Here is a 21,482-nt window from a genome sequence, read left to right as displayed (position 1 = left end):
CCTCTAATTAGCTGAGGTCAGTACCTCGTATATACATATCTCAGCCATTGTAAGAAAGTTCAGACACTGAGAAGTAGTCTCTTTCAGTATTGCTGGAGCGTACAAGCAACTCACATATGATTTACTGCACATCACTGGAGAGACAAAGCATGACCTTGATCCCACCCTCAGGGTGTGATCATTTTCTCTGCTTGCCTGTTACAGACTGGTAGGATATATGGAGCAAGATGTTTAAGTTAGTTTCATACAGTATGTTTCAATTTGAAATATCCATTTATTTTTCCTACTATATACCCGGGGTATATCCTTTTCACAGCTTCTGAAAAACTTCCTAAAATTTAAGTACATACCATGGAGAGACACATCACCGTTGAACATGCCTGAATTTCTAGTGTTTTGTTCTCAAATCAGCTCCTGTCCTTTCTTGTTGACCCTACTATGACCATCAGATTTTCTGTAGGGGTATTCCTAGTACTTAGGAAGTGCAACATGAAGTTCTCATCTAATATGCTGTATATGGCCTACTATAGCTAGGAATACTATAACGAGAAGTTCACTCACTGCATGCTCAACAATTTCACTCTCGCTTCCTGCAGGCTTAACTGTGGACGGCCATTTAATGTGGGCCCCTTCAAAAGTAGGCTTTGAAGATAAAACCAGGACTTACTTCAGTCAGCTGAGCTTCTCTGTGAAGATGGGAAGCGCAGAGCCCTGGAACATCACAGTGTCCCTGGGCTCCATTGTCTTGGAGGGGGAGGAGCAGGTTACAATGTTTACCGACAGAACAGGCACTGTCAAGGTGCGGGACTTGAAGATCACTATAGATAGCAACCAGACCGCCTGGGTGACAGTTGGACAAGACATTGGATTCATGGTTCTCTTCCACCACTACAAACACCCTACCTATCTACAGCTCAGTCACCTAGGTCTCTACATTGCCAATGGACAAGGCCTATCTCCAAGTACACATGGTTTACTAGGTATGTCAAAATTTAAGAAATTATATTCAATGTTCTCATTTGTTTACATGCTGCCATCAGACATATCAACACATTGGCTGTATTGTCAGGAGGAAGGCACAGTAGAGTGTCATCAACCAGTCAAGAAGCAGTAGCATCCAGAAGATAACAGCCTTCATTTAACAGTTGCTTCAGTGAAGTCATTTAAGCAAAAAAAAAAGTATTCTAATGAAAAATGGAGAGGTCTATCTATCTCTGGGTTGTCTCCTCAGGCCAGTTCCAGCACGCAGATATTGAGATACTACGAACCACAGATACTGCAAGACATGCTGAGGTCAACACCGAGGGTAAGCAGGCCATGGGAGAGCTGAGACGCAATGGGGAGAGAATTCCCATTGTTCTCGTGGACAAGAAACTGAAAGATTCAGTGAAGAAAAAACACGCTGGACAGTGCTGGGTAATTGCAAAACCTGATGTGGAGAAGCTGATAGGTGGAACATATCAGAGTTTCGTGGTAGACCACCTGTAGATTCTCACCCTCCATGTATACCTTACTTATATATATATACCACAAAACTCTGTATATGAAAACTTTTGCAAGAAAGAAATATCACAATCACTTACTGCTACCCACCATTGTATGCCTGGAATTCAAATGACTATCAAAGACGTTTTTATGACAAAATGTTTGAATTAGGAGAGAAAAAGACTTATACCCCTTTGAAACCATCTCTGTCATATCTGCTTAACATAAGACTATAGTGTAGTAAAGAGAATTCAAATAGGAGAGTTCAATGCTTCATTACCACGTGATGAGTATGATGTATATCCAATATTGAAATTTGTCTATTTTTTCTTCCCGACAAGCAGCACGTTCATATTGAACATGAGAAAAACACTAGCAAGTGCAGGTCTAAAGTACTGTGAGGAAAAGAGGTGGACTCTTGACCTGTAAATTATGAAGAACTTGAAGTTTTTTTTTTAACTTAGGGAGCTTGGGTCAAATCCAGAGAAATAAGAGAGCAAAATACTGCTATTCCTGCCTGCACATCTAGCGCCCACTGATGGAAACCTGAAACTGAACACAGAATGGGATGTTTTTGACTTAGTTTCATGTCCATATCAGCTGAGCTCATTTTCAAGATATCCTTATGCATACAGCTCATTCTAGTTTTTACTTAAGGATGTCTGTCTGATGCCAAACAAGACTATAGCAACTATAGGGGTCATGTAGAGTATTTCTTTAGAAAATGTCACAATATAGGAAATGAATGATGACCTTTCAACTGTTAAAAGTGAAAAGGTTGTCAGGATACAAAAACTGAAGGACAAATTGCTATCACATAATCTAAATAGCAAGGCGGATTTGTTGACACACTGAGCTGCATTTCACAGATCTTTTGTACTCTTTGACATGAGCATCAACAGGAGCCAGGCTTTGCTGGTTGTGCAGGCATTAATAACATTGTGAAAGGATCTGTAATGGTGTATGAGAGGTAAGGTGTATCACGAATTTGAGGTGGAATTTAGGCCAGGTGACAATGCAGTTTTTTTAACAAAGAGAGGTTACAGCAGCACTGTAAAAAACAGAAACACTTTAGTTTTTTACACAAATATATACTTTGTATAGTGAAATGAATATTGTCAGCACTTAAACTGTAAAATGTAACCATACCATACCTTTGTTACTTTTTTTAAAAATCAAGCTTAATAAACTACTGTGTGGTTTGCTCTGAAACAAATCAAAAGATACCCACATTTTGTTTGAACAGACCCAGTTCTTTCACACTTTACAGTATACAGTATGCATAAGTGCATACATTATCTGTATAAAAAAAATAGAAAAATAGAAGTAATGTTATACTTACAAGAAGGCAACCTTGTGACACATTACATTTTTCTAAAGCAAATTGGACATCAGTGTGTTAAGACCACAATTAACTTATCGATCAAAAGACTAACAAAAACTGAAATATCCCATACTGACAATCTTCCCTACAATCTTGAGACAATATGGTGGTAACCTTAACTAACATTACCTGGATTATACCAGTATTTTCTTATTCATTAATAAGATAAAAATGAGTCAAGGGGGATGGCACATGGTCTAGCATTGGTGCCTTGCAGTGCTGGGGTCCTGGGTTCAATTCTGGAGCTGGGGTGCTGTCTTTGTGGAGTTATGTTCTCCGTGTTCACATGGTTTCCCTCGGGGTGCTGTAGTTTCCTCCCAAAGACATACTAGTAAATTAATTGGCCGTGGTGAGAGTATGTTTTTGTTTCCGTGTGACTGGCATCCTGACCGGGGTGTACCCTCTCTTCACCCTTGCAGGGTGAAGTTCCAGCTTTGGCACAGGTGGTGGCCAAGGCATTCCCCCACCACCTATTTTCAAGTTTCTTCTCTCTGCCAATACGCAACTATTTTTGAAGGAAAACCAGAGAGCAGGCTATGCTCAGTCTGCTCAGGCATCTGCGCTGCATTTTTACCCAGATTAAAAACCCCAGCGCTTACCCAATAGAGACAAGCATTCTCACAAGTGAGAAGCTCACCGAGAGGTGGGTCTACAGGAAGTCAACCAGGCAGGGGGTAGCGTCCATTTAGTTTGGTGCAGGAAACAATATTTCTTTAGATCCCAAGGGCTCATTTAGTCAGATTAAATCAGATGGAATTAAATGTTAATAGAATACAGACACTATTTGTAGCACGCCTTTGCTGTAACTGCATTTAAGCGAGACCTGACTTTTAGTATGTTGTGTTCCCTTAGCAGGCTGGCTTTAAATTGCATACGGCTATTCCTCATGAGTTTAGTTCACAATGGGAGGCAGGAGTGTAATCTAGGGGTCATGCCTTGGAGCTCATATCCAGGGTATATGATTATAGTGCTTAAAGTTCAGTTCACCCTTGAGCAAGGATCTTCACTCAGATAGCTACAATACAATACAGAGTTGTACAAAAGGGAACAAACAGCCTGCTTTAGAAGAACACACAGAAGTGTCAGCTGGATAAACTACTATTTTTTAAGCAACATTTAAAAAAAATTTGTCTTTGTTTGAAATGACACTCAAGCCTTTGCATTATTTCCGATATCATTTCAAGGTATAGTTAAGAAAGGTGTACAAGAAAACTTGTAAAATGTACAATTCACGGTTTATTTGTATATATGCAAGTTTCTTTTTGATCTCTTACTAGGGGGGAAATTTATTCCCCCCCCCCAATGTCTGACTATAAATTTGGAAACACCAAATAACAATATGGAAGTTGCTAAATTTACCTCCTCCTTCCCTAGAAAAAAAAAAGAGTAAGAGTAGAAAAATAAAATAGCATAATGATTTTAGCATGCATATATACAGTGTTCAACCCAGAGCTCAGGGGTTGAAACCACAGTTGTATTTTCTGTGGACTGTACGCTGAAGTTACTTCTAGTTGCACATAACTGGATGAAAGCCCAACAGTCTGGGTGAACAGGAGTCATTTATGGTATCCATAACGTCCAACATTACTTACCTGCCCGAGTATCTGGGTTAATTGTATCAATGAAACCTCGTCTGGTAGCTTATCACTGGGTAAGAACTGGACTTAAAAGCATTTTTTTCCCCACAAGCAACATACACAATTCTTTCCATTATCGATTCCACAATTTGTCGTGTCTTTATTTTTATTTTATTGTTCCACAAGACATTAGGTACTTTTCACATACTAGTGTTCAAATAATGACCACAAGCAAGCTACTTGTAAGTCCAAATAAGTTAAGACAGTTCAAAGAGATCTTTTCTTCATTATCCTTCAAATGAGAACCAAATAAAATTAAATAAAATACAAAATAACCTTTAAATAAATAAAGCAAGGGAAACAAAGCCAGAAGAAAAATAAGCCAAAAAAAGCTACGCTTATTTCAAGAACATGATTAAAGTTCAGTTGCGCATATATAGTAAATCACTAAAAACATTAAAATTTACAGTACAGTTCTGCCACTTTGCATTAGGGGTTACTCCACTGACCTACACATACTTGTGGACTAAGAAGCAGTCATATCATTATGTCTTATGGAATGTAAAGTGTGCAGGACAGTTTGTCCCGAAACCAAACAAGCTAGCTGGTCCAAATGGTCTCCTCTAGTTTTGTAACCCATCTTGCAATCACACAAATTGAGAGGCTCTTACAGAAAAAAGTCCTTTACACCAATTTTGTATTATGGGCTGAGACAATAACATGACAATTTTAGTGTTCAAAGCATATTCAGCTTATCCTCGCAGCACAATTGTTCCATAGACTTCTAACTTCCTAAAAGTCACAAAAAACATATCACAGTTATGTTTAATAATCCATGTGCACACATGGTCATGGCCTTAAATCAATGAACAAAAAGTGATGTTTTTCTCCCCCACATTTTGCAGCAAAAACAGTCAATGCTGGTTCAATAAAGCGTAGCCTATTCAGTTTTTTTTTCTTTCCATTCCTTCGTGAACAATTACTTAAAAGCAGCAGACCAAAAAAAAGTACACTTTTAGACAATACAATAGGAAAGTATCCTGAAAGAGTGCCAAGGGAGCGAGGAGGAGGGTGGGTGTTACTGTGGGCTGTGTTTGGGTGATCGAGAGACACAAATCGGCTGAAGAAGGCCTCTGAAGCTTGAAAATGCCTTTATAAGAGAAAGTGCAGCAATTGGATATTGAAGCTCCTTAGTCTTTAACAGGGTAGAAAAAAAACTGTTTACAATTACTAGTCTTGAACTGGAATGCACTGACAAGTGTTACTGGCCACGGGTAACCCACAAAAGAGAGGATGTCATAACAGATATTCAAAGCAGCTTCAACACCGAAACCTCCAGTTCAGACAAATGTGTACAAAATGCCATTTGTCTGCACATAACAGGGTTTCATTTTACTTATGCTGCCATCAGTGTGAGATAGTTACATTTCCAAAACTGAAAATAAGCAACCAGAGATAATTCAGCTCTAATTCTCATTAATGCCAAGAGGAAAATGGTTAATCAAAGCAAACAGTTGGCTAAAAAAACATTAGGATTTTGAGATTAAGCAGATATGAACCGGAACTGCTACAAATCCTCTCCAACAGGTAAAGGGAACCTTGTTTTAGTGTTAGTTCTAAAACCACCTTACTTCAGCACAAAGCAGCTCTTGAAATTGATGACAAGCTGAATGCTCACCTGCTCTATTAATTGGCGATACAGCACAGGTATATTCTTTAAATCAAAATTATGCTTAAATCCAGCAAACTCTGTGGAATTCACATACTTTTCTTTATACTCATCAAGCCAGCAGGCCTTCATGAAAAGCAGAGGTTTAGGAAAAAGTGCCTTCTGATTTCCTAAAACTATGATCTGAACTAAGGAAGTGTTGATATCAGCCTCTGGCTGAATCTCAGTCAGTACTGCTCTCTACAGAAGAGATTGTTTCTCAATAAATAAACCTTGCTGCTCCTACAGATATTATACAAACTAGACAATAGTAATAGCTTCTGTCAAAACTTTCCATTTGCCAGCACAGCCAACACCACGTTTTTCCCCTAAGTAAACCAATATCTGTTTACCCCTGAAGCCTCTAAAAGATGCCGTCTCTACAATTATTGTTCAGTTTTGCAGGTATATTGGGGGGGGGGGCAGGGGATGAGAATTAGTCCTAAATCTAGCCCAGGTGCTCAAAAACTTTGCATTACTACAAATAATAAGCTTACCAAGTATAGCCACCTAGAATTCACCTTAAACCTTTTGTCTGCCAACTGATCGTTTTAAAGCTATGGTGATGAAAAGGTACTCCATAAAATGCATGTCACACTGCATTCACCTCTCTGTCACAAACTACTGATCCTTAGAATCATCAAACGTTTTAAAAGCACAGCTACTTTAAAGGTTACATGTCCACAACAGACTTTAACAAAATGTTCTGATATGTCTTTTAGTGTTTCTATATTCAACGTAAACAAAAATCGTACACATTCTTCGTCGAGCAAAATCATCTTGAGTAGAACTTTACATCTCTCTCACAGTTCTTTAGGTTCCTTTACCTGGTTTCTCCCAGGTTCTTCAGTCTGAATTGGTGACTTGCACAGCTTTTCTTCCACCCTGTACCCCTGCTGAAGGCACTGGCCCTCTGAAACCTTCACCACTCTCTCGGTTCCCATTTTTCAATGTCAATGTCACGCAATGCATCCCTCAGAGCCCCACAGCCCAACGTCCTAACTAAGCTCTAGGGCCTCACTTACCCCTCATCTCTGACCATCAAACCACACTGCTTGATTCTCCAATTCCACAAGTGTCCTGCTAACCTCCATCTACCTGCCTCATTCTTAGCCCCCAGCCTGTTCTATCCCTTCTCTCCAGTCCTTTCAAATTCCACCTACAACTTCTTTACACCATCACATAATAAATACATTTTAACTCCAATGATAAAAAAAAATACTCTTCCGTTATTCAAGTCCATCACCCTTCAGGTAACAGCATCAAACTAAGATTAAAAATAACCAAAATACTCTAAATGATGACAATCATCAGAAAAAAACCACATCAGAAAGAGTTGTGTAGAACAGTAAGAATTAGCAACTAGTATCAGGATACTGAAGCAGCTATGTGCTAGGTGTGCTCTGGTATGTAGTGTACTACAGACGTTGTTCATTTTAAAATCTTGACGTCTGGCCCAGATTTCTGTAAATGAGCTGAATGCAGTCATTCATACACACAAGGTACAGGGAGAAGAGAGAGAGGAAGCAGGGCTGCCATCAGTGCTGTTGGGAGTCACTGACACACTGTCAGTGCACTGTGCAGAGGAGACAATAGTGACAATAAAAGACAGTCCAACACAAAGGGATTTTTTTTTCCATTGCAAGAATGATGAACAATTACCCTTCCTAATTTCAGCATTGCCCCGTGTGATGTAAAGCACTGGTACATCTTGGTTTAACTGGACAGCTGATTTGCTTGTTGAATGTAAGACTAGACCCATATAAATGTGCATGTCAAAATATATCAGGTAGTAAGGAGTAAAGCACAATAATTTGTTTTTGACCCAAACTCACAATCAGATTATAAAGCAGCATGGAGCTTTTCTTGCTCGTATGGTATCAATATCAAATAATTTACCAAAATCTCCTTCCTTCCATCTCATAAGTGTTAGATTTACATAAGAAAAATGTGTGCTCTGGTAGGCTAAATGGCTTTTTTCATCATAAAATGCATTGTTTTTTAAAAACAAATAAGCTTTCTGTAATCATCAAAGGCAACCGGATAGGTACAGTATCTGCAAAAGGACTTGAGGAGGAAAAAAAGGAAAAATAGCAGAATGAAGACGTGTTTGGAACCCTGCCTTTTGGGAGCTCAAGTCTCGGAGAAAGAAGAGTGTGTGTGCGTGTCTCTCTCTCGAGGGGAGGGAGGATGGAGTAGGGAGATGTTTGAGATTTTTGCCACACCCAAACCAACCTAACCCCTTCCTCCACACCCCTCTGGCTCCTTCTAGCCTTTCCCCATCTTCTCCCTGCCTGCCTCTCAGACCCTTCTCACTGCTCGTCCTCTCCGAACACATCGTTTTGTTTGCGCTTCATATTCTCGAAGTCGAAATCGCTGCCCGTCATGCGCTTGTAGATGTCTTTGATGTCATTACAGGTGGTCTCGAAGTGAGTGGTAGCATCATAGGAGCGGGAGGCAAATATCTGCAAACCAAACAAAAAAAGGTTTTAATGGACCCAGCACTCTATTTTATATTTCTATTGAAACATTTCTGTGAAATTATTTGTTTTATTCCACCTTCTCATTTTAAGAATGCATTTGGTGGGGTTTTAGAGTAGCCATAGGAAGATATAGCAATATTTTATAGGATTGTGAATCAAGGTTTGACAGCACATTTTTATTCTTTGAAGCTAAAATGCCATGCATTTCAGTCCTGAGAATCCAAATTGCTTTAGAGGCACGAGGGGGTTCGCTTCAATCGCCTACTGATGTAGAGCACTTTCTGGGCAAAGCAAAAATTTTGTACAGGCACAGTACTGCACACCAGAAAAAGTGAAAAAAAAAAAATTGAACCAAAAGGGAAATTCAAGTAGGCCAAACAGCGAAACCCTGTAGTGAGCACTTTTCTGAACAATCCCATATGATCTACATTTAGAACTTCACAATGGCATCTCAACCAAAGATGACATGCTCTGCAGCACTTGGGTTTCCAGAATTTACATTCAGAAGAAAACTTCTATTTGGGAAGAATGACGGTGAAACAATGTGCACAGTGATTTGTCCTAATATTTAGCTCATCAAAACACTGTGATTTGCAGAGCTTCACCTGTGTTATGGAATACTAAGAACCAATGAGTGCAGCCTTACTCAACTCTTTAAGATGGTCAGAAATTAAGACTGTGAAGAAAACAGGGTTGGATATTGGTGTACTACTTAACTTTAACATGACCATTAACAGGTATTGCATAAAAATAATGTATTTAAAATCACACTTGTGCTACTTTGTTCTTAAGTTCGTTGAAGTGTTACCTGGCTCTCGGTGCCATCATCTGTAGGTTCATAAAGGTCACTGATGGCCACGAACCTGGAAAAGCAGAAGTACAAGAACAGATGACTCCTGTGTGTATTACAGGTTTTTTCATGTAAGCTTGACTAACGTTTTTGTATGACACTCATCACATATCACATCTGATGTTGAATGTGAAAATTAGAGTAGAACTGTGACTCGATTATGCTGACATACCATACCATCAGCCACCTTACAACAGGCATTTTTAATTGTAAACTTTAAAGAAATTCAAACAGTTGCAGGGCAGTCCTACAATTGCTGGGAAATTTTCAAATGCTCACCAGTTATGGGTAATCTTTCTTTAGAAGTACTGTAATTAACTGCACTTCTACTATGACTTTCACGCCAAAGGAGCCAGGAGATTCACAATAAAGAGGTCACCTGCTTCATCCCTCCACAGTGCCCACTTCAGTAACATTCAGCAGCTTCACGACACAGCAGATCAGGTGCAGAAGTGAGAAATTACTATACCCATTAAAATAAGGTGGAATTTTAGGAAGACTTGGAAAATAACAGAAACTCTGTCAGGACACAGGTGTGACTAATCAGGACTTCAGTTTGTCAACATCTTTTGCAGCTCAGCATCACCTTTCACTTTATTAGGGCAATGGTTTGGAAAATCCGGTCCAGAGTTAACAGTGTCACCTGCTGGTGCATTAAGGCCATTTACAGCAACAACCTCAGATTACTCTTTCAGGGAGGATAGAAAATCTAAAAAGATGCTCACAAATCAGAGAAAACATTGTCATAGATTGCCATAGGCCACATCAGACAGTCAGCTATTGCAAAGTAGTACAGTAGAAAGAAGACTGACTTTTGGTCTATAGGCTCAAGGAGTTCCAGCGCAGGTTCAATCTCTGCCTCTGGGTCGCTGGTTTCTACAGTGGTACTGGCGATAGCGATGTACTTCCCCTGGGCTGCCACATTGTGGGCATAGGAGATCATACACACATAGATATCTGTGGAGGGAAGGCAGGATAGCAACTTTTACCTACATGTTAATCATTAAAAAAAACTAGTTTTTCTTTAAAAAGAAAATCATACACTCCCTCCCCACCCAGAAACATTCACCTGTTCATGTTGGAATGTTCATACAAACATGGGACAGAATAGTCCATGCACACGTTCCTCAAGCAAGCACAATCTGCAGACAATTGAAATTTTTCACACTAAATTCCACAGAGTTCTCTGTGGGGCCAACAGCTGGGAATAGTTCATACTTGTAGGCAAAGCAAGGCAAAGGGACTACTATAGAGGTGCACACTGTGGCTATACTAGTTGACTCAATCACACCAAACTCTTCTGAAACAGATCAATTGTTCACCATTGTTTGTAGATTTTCAATCGGACATGGACAAGAGCATCTTGAGGCTGAGCTGTATTCCTTTGCTTGATGTGCTATCTGAACACCTGACATCCTATATTTTCTGAAAGTGTTTTGTTTGCTTGAACTTTTAATACAGAGTGTAGAATTGTGAAACCCTGAAACACATCTACAATCAGGGCTCCCCCAAGCTTCTGTTACAATAAATCTGACTTTTTGGTAATATAAACTATAAAGGCATTACTGATGTTTTCAAAATGCCAACCTCATATTAACAAATTCACATTAACGACCGATATCTATGGGACACATTGTAGATTTGGATGCATGAGGATTGACTAGCGTTGAACCTGATTGTTCTAGGACATCAATTGAAAGTGTGCTTTGTAAATAGAGAAATATTTCCTATGCATTGCTCCACAGTTTTAATTTTCTATTTCTTAACTATAAAAGATGATTACCTCACTTAATGCATATATTTCATTACTGATATAACCACTTCACAAAGCTATCCCCTTCAGCTTTGAGGAAACTACATTACAGGAAATAATACAAATATCCCTGCAAGTAGAGGCTCTGTGTGTATATTGGGTCCTACCTGACTTGCGGTTAACCTGGTTCTGTGGGATGATGATCTGGCAGGAGTTGGCATCATTGGTGTTTTTGATAGGGTGGCTCAGGATGCAGATGACCCGGATCACCTGGCCTGCCTTCCTGACACGGTCCTGTATGTAGCTTGGGTCGCAGATGAGCTGTTTGCAGCGCGCCACCTGCAACAATACATGTTATCACTCAGATTTGTCATGCCGTTCAGAAGCTATAATGGCTACTACTGTCAGATTTCAGAAGGAAGGCAAATCCGTCCTTTATCAGTTCTTGACAAGTTAATATGTCAGGCATCATGCTCTTGGAAGTATAAAGGACAAGCGACACCTTTTGGCCCAGAAATCCAAACATCTGGTCTTGATGTATGATAACAGATAATAGAGGACTACAAAGTCTCTCATTTTAATGTCTGCTCCATGGTGGCCTTTCAAGGCTTGTTTAATATTAGTACATACATTTCAAGTGTAGGGTTTGAAGGGTTAGTAGTTATCACTGACATTGACATTCAGAATGCAGGCCGGGCACTAATCTGAAGATAGCTGATTTCAAATTTGAGCTACATTTGCTGAAAGCAATCAGGATATGTCAAGGTTCAAGTTTATTACAATGTTTCATATTTTGCTATGGCTCCTCTTGTTAAAACACTGCCACCGGTTTTTAAGATGTCCACAATGGAGCCTGGCAGAACCCAAAGCCTTGTCGCTAAAACACTCCTTCCCGAGAGAAAAAAAGAATAATTGGTGGTCACAGCTTATAGTTTACCTCTCCCTCCGATTTAACTCCGACGACACGGTCGTTCTCCATCACGATTTCATCCACTGGTTTGTTCAACATGTATGTACCTCCGTAAATCGCACTTAACCTACCAACACACAGAAGTGCTCTATTTAATAGACATGGCAAGTTTGATCCATTTGTGACTTAAACGAGTAAAAGACTAAAGGAATGTAGCAACTGCCAGACACAACCCCACTTTATTCTCACATTAATTTGGGGGAATTTTTAGTGGTCCTAAAGCTGTTTGATCTGAGAGCAGCTTTTCTTATAAGTCAAGTCCAAGTTTCTCTTCACATAAAGAATCTATCATTTCATCATTCGTCCAATGGTACAAGATGAAGTTCCACACATACCGTGTGCCAAATGGTAACGTTTGCCACAATGACTATTAAACTTTTTTAAAATGCTCAGTAAACACTATTATTCTGTTCACAAGCTTTCAGAGTTCTAACTGGATACAGAACACCTTTCAAAAATGCACTTACAGGGCTAATAAATACACAAAAACTAAGCCTATGATGTTTCTTAGATCAAAGTGAGCGATGAGGATCACATCTCAACGTTCCTTTAACCCTCTTCACAGTAGTAAATTAAGAGAAAAACTGCCAACATTTACAGAAATGTTAGAAAATAATTTGAGAATATTTTTTATACACTGAAATGTACACACCTTGCAAATCCCTGAGGTAGCTCTCCCAGCCCATAGAGAGGATACAGGTATGGGCTTTTGCCATAGCGAGCCAGAGACTCGCTGTACAGTTTTATGCGGTTAATTGTCTCTAGGCAAGGCTGGTCCAGATAACTGTGGTGGGAAACAGAAAAGCATTAAATAATCAGTTGAATATCTCCCTAAACTTGTATACAACACCTAGGAGTAAGAAACACATCAGTCATTTTTTCCCCTGGTTTCGTAATGTCTACTGAACAGGTTTCCCCAAAAAAACAGGACCAAAAATCAGGGTTCTGTCTGTCTGAAGCTCTTTCCCTCATGTTCTTGGTACTCCATTCCTGATTCCACCCCAGATTTTATTTTGCAGTCATTAGCTCAGCTGAACCAATGTAACCTCCAACAGGGTTGTGAAGTATGGAACAAGCTCCTTAGCCATATGCTTGAAACCGATACTGTAGTAACCTTCAAGAACTGGCTGGTTGAGATCCTTGGATCAATGGATCTATTACCTATCAAATGGGCCAGATGGGCTAAATGGCCTCCTCATGTTGTAATTTGTGCTCTTAACTCTTGTTTCAAGTTCTATTCTAATAATGTGTAAAAGAAAGAGGAAAAATGCCCTTTACAGAGGACATCAAGGACTCAAGTTGGAGACTTATTTTTCTTTTGCATCAAGACGGATTACAACACATGGGAGTTCAGCACCATGGACAGGGACTGAACAGAGCTGCTTTTACAGCAGATCTGACTCCAACCTGGTTTGTTTGGCTACAACTACTGACTTTCACAGTCTTGACAGATGAAAGTGCACATGCCGCAGATGGATAACACAGTTCAACCTTGCACTTCATAAATCACCACTTTTTTTAAACAACTCCCAATATCATCATATAAATAGCTGATGAATTTCATTCATCAATAAACTTTGCAGAGTCATTGCTATCAAAGAATATAACTATGTACCCCTTAACAAGGACGAGGACAGTGAAAATTTCCTTTACTTCACGTTCCCTCCAAGGAATTTGCTTTAAAAATTAATAACTTTAAAAAGACTGTCAAACACAACTGTGATTTCTGTATCTAGGTGAATTGAAAAATATACTTCAAAACCTGTCAATGAAGTTATTCTGATTCACAGTTTCTGCAGCAATATACTGACTTAGTCCTAGAGAGCTGCCGGTATCAGGTGGAATGAAATGCAGAAGAGAACCTCCAAATACATAAGTTAATAAGGCAGCAGAAATTGTACCTGTGCCAACCACAGCATTAAGTGCAACACTAAACCGTTACTAGACAATCCCTCTTCTAAAGTAGGTATGTTACACAGGAATGGGTTGGCCTGTAGTCTTACTTACTCGTCTGTCCTGTACAGGGCTAAAGCATGACCAGTGAAGTCAATCACATCCTGGCCCAGGTCAAACTTCTTGTAGACATCCCTCATGTTAGTCAGTTTGGGGTCTACCCCCTCGAAGGTCTTGGGGTCATTCTCGTCGAAATTGGCGACAAACACCAGAAACTTCCGGAATCTCCTTTTCTCAAACATGCCCATCAGATCTATGCGAAACAATGCCAATTGAACCAAAATCCATAAAAAGTACTTTGTGCATTATATATAGTCATAGTTGCAGACATCTGTATGTATGTGGTTTACTTGAAGTTAGTTTAAGTGAATACATATACTAATTTGAACCGTCTTGGCATAAAAGGGTTAACTAGAATTCCAGCTAAAGTATTTATCCACACTAATGAACACCAATGTTTATGATCTAGTAATTCCAGAAAGATGTTTCAGGAAAAGATGAAGATGATTGTCAGGGTGAATACAGAAGAAGGGAACTCAACTGTAAATTCAGTTTGAAAAAACTATCATTAGCAGAAAGTAATATGATTCACACAACCATTGCCCTCTCTATAACTTCAGGAAACCGATATTAATATGTGCTTATTGTGCTTTTGATTCTCCTACAAACTCAGTATTTCATCAATACAGCTGATGTAAAAGACTGTTTTATCACAAGGTAAAATGCTCTTCTTCCCGGCAAGTAAAACTATCAACAACTCTAACATAAGGAGCAATATGGCTCAATCACTGCCTATCCACCTTCAGAATCTGTCTGTGTGGCAACTGTTCTATAATGTGATACAAGAGCACTACTCAAAAGTCATTAGAAAACATACAATTAGTGTAGAAATTAGTGCAGCTATTTAACACTTAACAGGCAGCACCCTTATATTTTAAGATGCTGTCTTCCTTTAATCATCATCTGAGCCAACTTGTTTCAATGGATCTAGAGGCTTCAATGTAGATGAAAGTGAAAAGGCAAGATAACTGCTGCACTAACAACCTTATATCTAAATCTCGTATGAAACAAAGTGTTTCATACCTTTAACCAATCTGCACAAATAGTTGTTTGGACTGTTTTAATACATAAAAAAATTACCAAATTGTTTAAAAGGTGGAAAGAATTTTACAAACTCAGGAATTCCAAAATTGAGGTGTAACTTTCATAACTTATTTCACAAACCACCCTACCCACAACAAGTTCATACTATATTATACACCAACTGATATTCAACAAAACATTTAAAAACAGTTGAACTACTGTGTGAAGATGTGGCTCATGGATTATGGCAGAGAAAATAAAAGCTGGTGCAAGAAACACAAGGAGCAATCTGACAGCAGCACACTTACTCGAGGCAAGAGCCTCAGTCTCTGTTGACGGCACTTTGTAAATCTTCCCTCCCTTGTAAACAAAACTTCCCTCCACCACTTTGAAATCCAGATACCTGGTCACCTCTGTATACAGCAGCATCTTCACTAGCTGCCCTGTGGGACAGAGTAAAGAAAGATGATATCAACAGGTGATACCATTGTCTGTATCAGCAGTCATGGACACTGATTTTAAATGAGACAATTTTCGTCTTTTTATGCGAGACAACAAGAAGCCTGCTTACCTTTTTGAGGGAGTAAAGTTAATATGAAAAGCCCTTTTTAATTTATAATGTCACAGGATTCATTTAAAAGCATTGATAGATTTCTAATAAAAAGAACTGAAGGGCATTCATTTTAGAAATATTATATGCACATCCTTATATATAGTAGTCAAAAGCAATACTATAAAAATTAAAATGACAGACAAGTGTTAATTAGATACAATAAACCTGGTATTGGAGTCCCAAGTCTCTTCTGGTTTTCTTTTCAGATAAGTAACTATTCTCCGTTAAAGTTTGCAGAACCATTTCACTGATCAAATTTGAGTTGTCCTTCTTTAACAGTTTCAGCCTTTAAAGGTTAAATCATGCCATTTTAAAAGATGACATTCCTAACTCCCCCCATGTGTATTTTTTTCCCCAATGACCAGGTGCCTAGAATGTAATTAACTGGGCCCCATTTCAAACAGAGTGTCTCTATCTTGGCACTATCTTATACTCCTAATGGGAAGGTGAACGGTAACCTGAGGACAGACTCAACAATTTCTCTTATAAAACTCGAATGCAAAACCAAGTGCTAACAGGCATTAAAAATAATTTCAAAAAACAGTTCAAGATTCAGTGATATCAGTGATATTAAGTAAACCATCCATCCATTTTGTAGACGCTTAATCCTGGTGAAGTGGTAACAGGCTGAGGCAGGCCAGACTTCCCCTTCCCCAGCAAAAGTCTCCAAATTCTTCGTGGGAGATTCCCAAGTGCTCCCAGGTCAGCTGAGAGATGATAATCCCTCCAAAGTGTCCTGAGTCTGCTCCAGGGTCTCCTCCCATTGAGCTCACCCACCCGCATGACGAAAGAAGAGAAGCTGGGTGCGATGCCCATCGTGGACGGCCAGGAGCGGGACAGACAGGCGGTAAATAAAAGCAAAACTGGAAAGACAACCAAAAGACGTGCCAGGACTCCAAGACCGGGACCGAAAACACTCGGGGAGCAGAGCTAAAATCAAAACCAAAACAGAATGTCAGACCCACTGACCATTGGCCATGAGGAATTTGGGGATGAGATCCACATTCCAGTCGCGTCCCCTTCCCATTGACTCAGGGGGGCTGTCTGGGAGATCAAACCGTTTGTACAGCTACAGACAGGAAGACAAAACAAAGGACTTATAAAAAAAAAACAGGCCAGCAGAGTTTCTAAACATTGAGTAGTTTATCTGTCCATTTTCTAAGTGATGTTATAGTTTCATATGGAACAAAATGGGGGGAAAACATAAAAGGCAATCCTTACAAGACTTTTTTTTCTGCCAATTAAAAAAAAAGAAACTGAAAACAGTTCTGCTGCATGGGTGACTCTTCTGTGCCTTGCTATGCTGCCTTTAAAGAGACAAATCAATTACAGGGCTGCCTATCCATGACTACAGCAGTGCGAGAGGGCACTGGAGTTTTATCCTTTTGTACAAAAAACAAAAATTAAAGGAATTATTCAACTGCATTAGCATCTTCCTGTTTTTCCATGACATTTTCCTTCTTAACCTTCGTGTTTTTTTAAGTGTAAAGAACAGGTGAAAACCTAGTACACCACGTCTATGAATAAGGTCCATGGTACACCAAGTAACTGGCCTTTACCTCTTCCAGAGGGGTGATGGATGAGCTCTCTCCACCGTAGTATGGGTTCCTATCCATGTGCAGCACCTTCTTCCCATTCACAGACATGATCCCCGACAGAATACACTCCTACCAAACAAAGAAGACAAAGGTTGTTTGTTTTTTTTACAGTGGCAATATTGCAACAATCCTCTTCACTTCCCTACACCAAAGAGGGAACCTACATTTTAGCCATAAGCAGACACCCAATTCAAACCCTGGGGGCTGTTTGTAAAGAACATTCTGGTCACAACCCATATTGAACTTCACATTTTCTTCATTACAGTGCTTTCAGCACATATAGTGGGGGGGGGTGGTAACAAAAATCAAACATACCTGGGTGCAATGCTGGAGAGAGTAACATGTTATAAGTAATCTATTACAGTGACAAGTTACTTGTGTAAAGATATTGCAAGAAATTGCTTTTAAGAAGTAATGTATTATTATAAATTTCAACTATAGAAACAACAAAGATTATGCAACATTAAATCCCCCAAACCCTCATTTTCATTCTTAACTTCTTAATTTTAGAAAGCAATTGCTTACACATTAAACTGTAATGGCATACTATTTAGAAGTAACTTTTCTCAATACCGCCTATGTATATTCTTAACCATTATTGCTCCATACCACAATTTACCTCTTGCCAGTGGAGACTCAGAATATAATCAACAGTTTGGTGAAAAAGGTCTCAAAATGATTTATTCAAGCATTTACGAAATGAAAGGGGGCAGAGGCACCAAAACCACTGTTAAGAGAAACATGACTTGTATTAATATCGCAAACACTAGGTGCTGGATAATGGTAGTAGTTAAGATTTTATATTGAATTATGCTTGTATACTGTAAAACAATTTGTAGCACACAAAACAACTACAGGATATTCTGAAATGACAGTTCATATAGGTGACAGCGTAGGAAGAAAAACCCAACCAGAAATTAACAGTATCCCTAAAGATAACCTCACGCTGTGACCATTTCTGGGTACAGTGCAATGCACAAACCCAAGCTTTAATTTTTTCAATGACTGCTACTGTTCTTCGGCAAAGAGGCAAAACCGCCCAACTGTTCAGCAGTACGGTGCAAGCTGGGATGTCTCCGGTCCTCCAAACCCCACCCAAGCTCTTTCTATACAGAGACGGGCTACGGTTTGTACTACTGTAGCGCATGTGAACTACTGCACACATACAGTAGATTATTACACCAAGGTGCATATCGTTTACAACGCACAAAGATAAAACGCGACTAAAATGAACGGTGTTAAGCTTTTATCTTTTAAGAAAATAATTCAGCGCTTCAGAATCATTTGATCGTTAACATTTTACGAAATGATTTTATAACATTAATGTACAAATTGATTACACAGCTCAATTACTGAGCTTGAAGGAGGCTTACATAACGTCACAGCATGGCAACCGTACAATGCAGATTTAATTTCACAGGTATTAACGTGAAAACCATATTCCTATTTTAATTTTTCCATTGCCTGCTAGTTCAAACATGTTCTGCAAGTCAGACCATTGAGATTTTTATGTATATATAAATATAAGTGTCTATGTACAGTAAGATCGCAAAAGAGGTTAGGACTAAGTAAAGCAGATAAATTATTGGCCACCGGCTCTTCCGGTACCCGTGTTTATGTGAAATTTACTAGAATGAGTATTATCATCACTGAATGCGCTTATGTACGTAAGAGAATGACTGAGGCTACGTGCGTTTTTCATACTGTACTACATCGCCTGATGCAGTGATGTCAGCACTATTCAGGTTTTTTTTCTCCCTCAGCTGTTAAAGACGTTGTCAAAATGCGCTGAAAAACGTTGCGTTTTGTTTGTAGAAATGATCAGATTTTACACGGAAAAAAAAATGACTCCGGGCACAACGGCTCTCCGTACTGTAGGTTAGCGAGCGACCTGTCACTGTTTGCACAGAACAAGCCAGCCCTGCTGGGCGTGTTACCTGACTCGGTTCACCAGAACACAATCCCGATGGTGGTTTCGGTATCAATAATTAAAAAGGGGTTTTCTTCCCTGTCTTTTATTGTAGGGCCTACTACCTGCAATACAATTATCTCAAGGCCCCACTCACTCCATTAAGATAGATAAGATTTTAGATATACGCCGTGTTATATGAAACGGTTAAATACGCAAAACGACGCCCAGTTGCCACGATGCACATCGTTTAAATTGAACGTCTTCAATGAAGAAATGCGCCCTTCCTGCGAAGATATAGCTAGGAATACGAAACAGCACACGAAGGCCCCGTTTCTTATCTGACAATATCTGTTGGAAGTTAAAAGACTGCTGAAAGATGTACAGTGTTAGGTATTTTTTATCTAATCGTACAACTGATGCTGTAAGCTCTTCCAAAGCAAAACTGACGCAAACACTGCGTAACTTAACGTTCAGTAATCTTTCCCAGACAAAGGACTTTTAAATCGAAATACATGCATCACACCAGGGTATATAATGATAACTCTTACTAGGTACTAGGACCCCTTCAAGTGCATTTAAAAGCCATTCATCGGGTAAAGTCTCGCACTTACTGTTAAGCCGGTGCCCAAAACAATAACATCATATTCTTCATCCATGGCTTTTTGTCGCTTCTTTAATTTTTCTCACGTAATTGCGTAAAGAAAAAAAAAACTCGCTCGTGGGGGGGTAAATAATAATCGTGATTCGGTTTAAATCGCTAGAGCTTGAACTGTGTCCGGCGAAATAGACCAAAGATGGCCCTGTCTCTCGAACCACTTGTACTGCCTGCGCCGCCAACTCCGCGACGTCAAATAGTTCTTCCCCCCTCCTTTTCTTTAGATACCACTAAAGTGCTGGCCAACCCTTCTACTGTTAAATCTTTATCATCTAGACTCTCCTTTAACAAAAGCTTTTTAACACACAATTTAAAAAATGTCTTTATAGGTTATGGGTTGAGTTTTATTATATCCTGATTTGCTCTATTTTATTCTGTATGCAGAAAGGCCCAGCCCTTTTTTCGTTCCTGGGAAAGATGTTCAGTCTGTGACCTTCGTGCGGAGGCTGTGCTATCACTCCGCCGGCTGCACCATTGGACGATGCAGAAATCGATACTACAGCTGTGCTAAAGGATGCTGATGAGAACGAGTCAGTGTGTATGTGGAGTTTATAAGGCGTTCCTCTTGCAGGAAGAAAAAAAGGGAAAAAATGGCCGCAGGGAAGAGTCCCTGAGTGTCACTCAAGAAACATCTCCATGCAAAATAGAAGCAATCCCTTTCTGCCACATTAAACACTGCGCTTGTGTGTCCGTGTAGTAGACTGGACTGCGTGAGGTGATCTCTTTGTGAAATAATTATGAGAAAACAATAAAAAATGTGTTTTTAACGAATGATTAATGCAAAACATTCGTGCTGTGGCACAAATAGATTCTCAGACAAAATATTGGTTCATAGCAAATTGACCTACAATTATTTTATCCTAAAGATAATTAATATACTAAGTTACATCCCTTAACACAAAGTTTGCAAATGAGGAGAACCCCACCTGTTGGTTTGGTTAATAGCAGCAATGATCAAGGTGTTTCCTGAGGAATGCCAGTACATCAGATCCTATAATATGCAAGTACTGTGTTTCTCAAAAAAAACATAACACCCATGCCTTAAATAAAAATGTCTTCCATTTATACCTTGTATCCACTTGCAGTTGCCGTTGCTGTTTTTCTAGTTAAGCTTAAAGTAGGAGTGTGGCTATACCGTCGCCTGGTCTTTTTTAATATTAAATCACAACCTCTTATGGTCTTCTGTTCCAGAATGAAGTGAGCTGAGGTGTCTAAAGTGCATGAGTTCAAGCCCATAGGGTGGCAGGGCTGTTGTTTGCAGTAGATAAGCTAATTGTATGTAGACGTACAGTATATATGGTAGATGCCTGCATATTGGTAGAGTATACATCTTTGAATGTATAAGCATTAATAACAATTAGTAATGATTTGGCCGGGGTTTTTTATTCAATGTGACTTATACGGCCAGACATTTTACTGAAATTCCTTGGTAAAGGGTACAACAACAGCACATCACCT

The 21,482-nt window shown here is 39.3% G+C and overlaps 2 protein-coding genes across 4 annotated transcripts in view; one reads left to right on the top strand and one right to left on the bottom strand.

The window, feature by feature from the left end:
- The window catches only part of itih6 (inter-alpha-trypsin inhibitor heavy chain family member 6), a 31,275-nt gene extending 28,558 nt beyond the window's left edge, over positions 1 to 2,717 (top strand). For all 3 annotated transcript variants that reach the window (XM_015343295.2, XM_015343308.2, XM_015343301.2), the window contains 2 exons: positions 597 to 980; positions 1,232 to 2,717. In XM_015343295.2, the coding sequence (XP_015198781.2) occupies positions 597 to 980; positions 1,232 to 1,488 (641 nt within the window). In that variant the 3' untranslated portion in view covers positions 1,489 to 2,717. The remainder of the gene's footprint in view (positions 1 to 596; positions 981 to 1,231) is intronic.
- A 1,862-nt stretch (positions 2,718 to 4,579) lies between these two features.
- On the bottom strand, positions 4,580 to 20,201 carry LOC102695120 (rab GDP dissociation inhibitor alpha). Its single transcript, XM_006625571.3, has 11 exons — positions 19,981 to 20,201; positions 17,419 to 17,526; positions 16,829 to 16,928; positions 15,555 to 15,689; positions 14,218 to 14,416; positions 12,863 to 12,994; positions 12,178 to 12,277; positions 11,408 to 11,579; positions 10,300 to 10,444; positions 9,446 to 9,500; positions 4,580 to 8,619 (listed from the first exon to the last, which is right to left on the bottom strand). The coding sequence occupies exons 1-11, from the start codon at positions 20,023 to 20,025 to the stop codon at positions 8,467 to 8,469; spliced, it is 1,344 nt and encodes a 447-aa protein (XP_006625634.1). The 5' UTR covers positions 20,026 to 20,201; the 3' UTR covers positions 4,580 to 8,466.
- Positions 20,202 to 21,482: the final 1,281 nt, after the last annotated feature.

The sequence above is a fragment of the Lepisosteus oculatus genome, chromosome 2 (assembly GCF_040954835.1).
Source record: "Lepisosteus oculatus isolate fLepOcu1 chromosome 2, fLepOcu1.hap2, whole genome shotgun sequence".
Taxonomy (NCBI): Eukaryota; Metazoa; Chordata; class Actinopteri; order Semionotiformes; family Lepisosteidae; genus Lepisosteus; species Lepisosteus oculatus.
This window is presented reverse-complemented; position numbering and strand designations above follow the sequence as displayed.

Excerpts from the sequence above, each read along its gene's own strand:
- LOC102695120 (XM_006625571.3), bottom strand. The coding sequence starts at position 20,025 with ATGGATGAAGAATATGATGTTATTGTTTTGGGCACCGGCTTAACA. Across the intron at positions 15,690-16,828 it reads CAAATTCCTCATGGCCAATG|GGCAGCTAGTGAAGATGCTG; the intron begins GTCAGTGGGTCT and ends TCTGTCCCACAG. Across the intron at positions 9,501-10,299 it reads CTTGAGCCTATAGACCAAAA|GTTCGTGGCCATCAGTGACC; the intron begins GTCAGTCTTCTT and ends CTGCTTTTCCAG.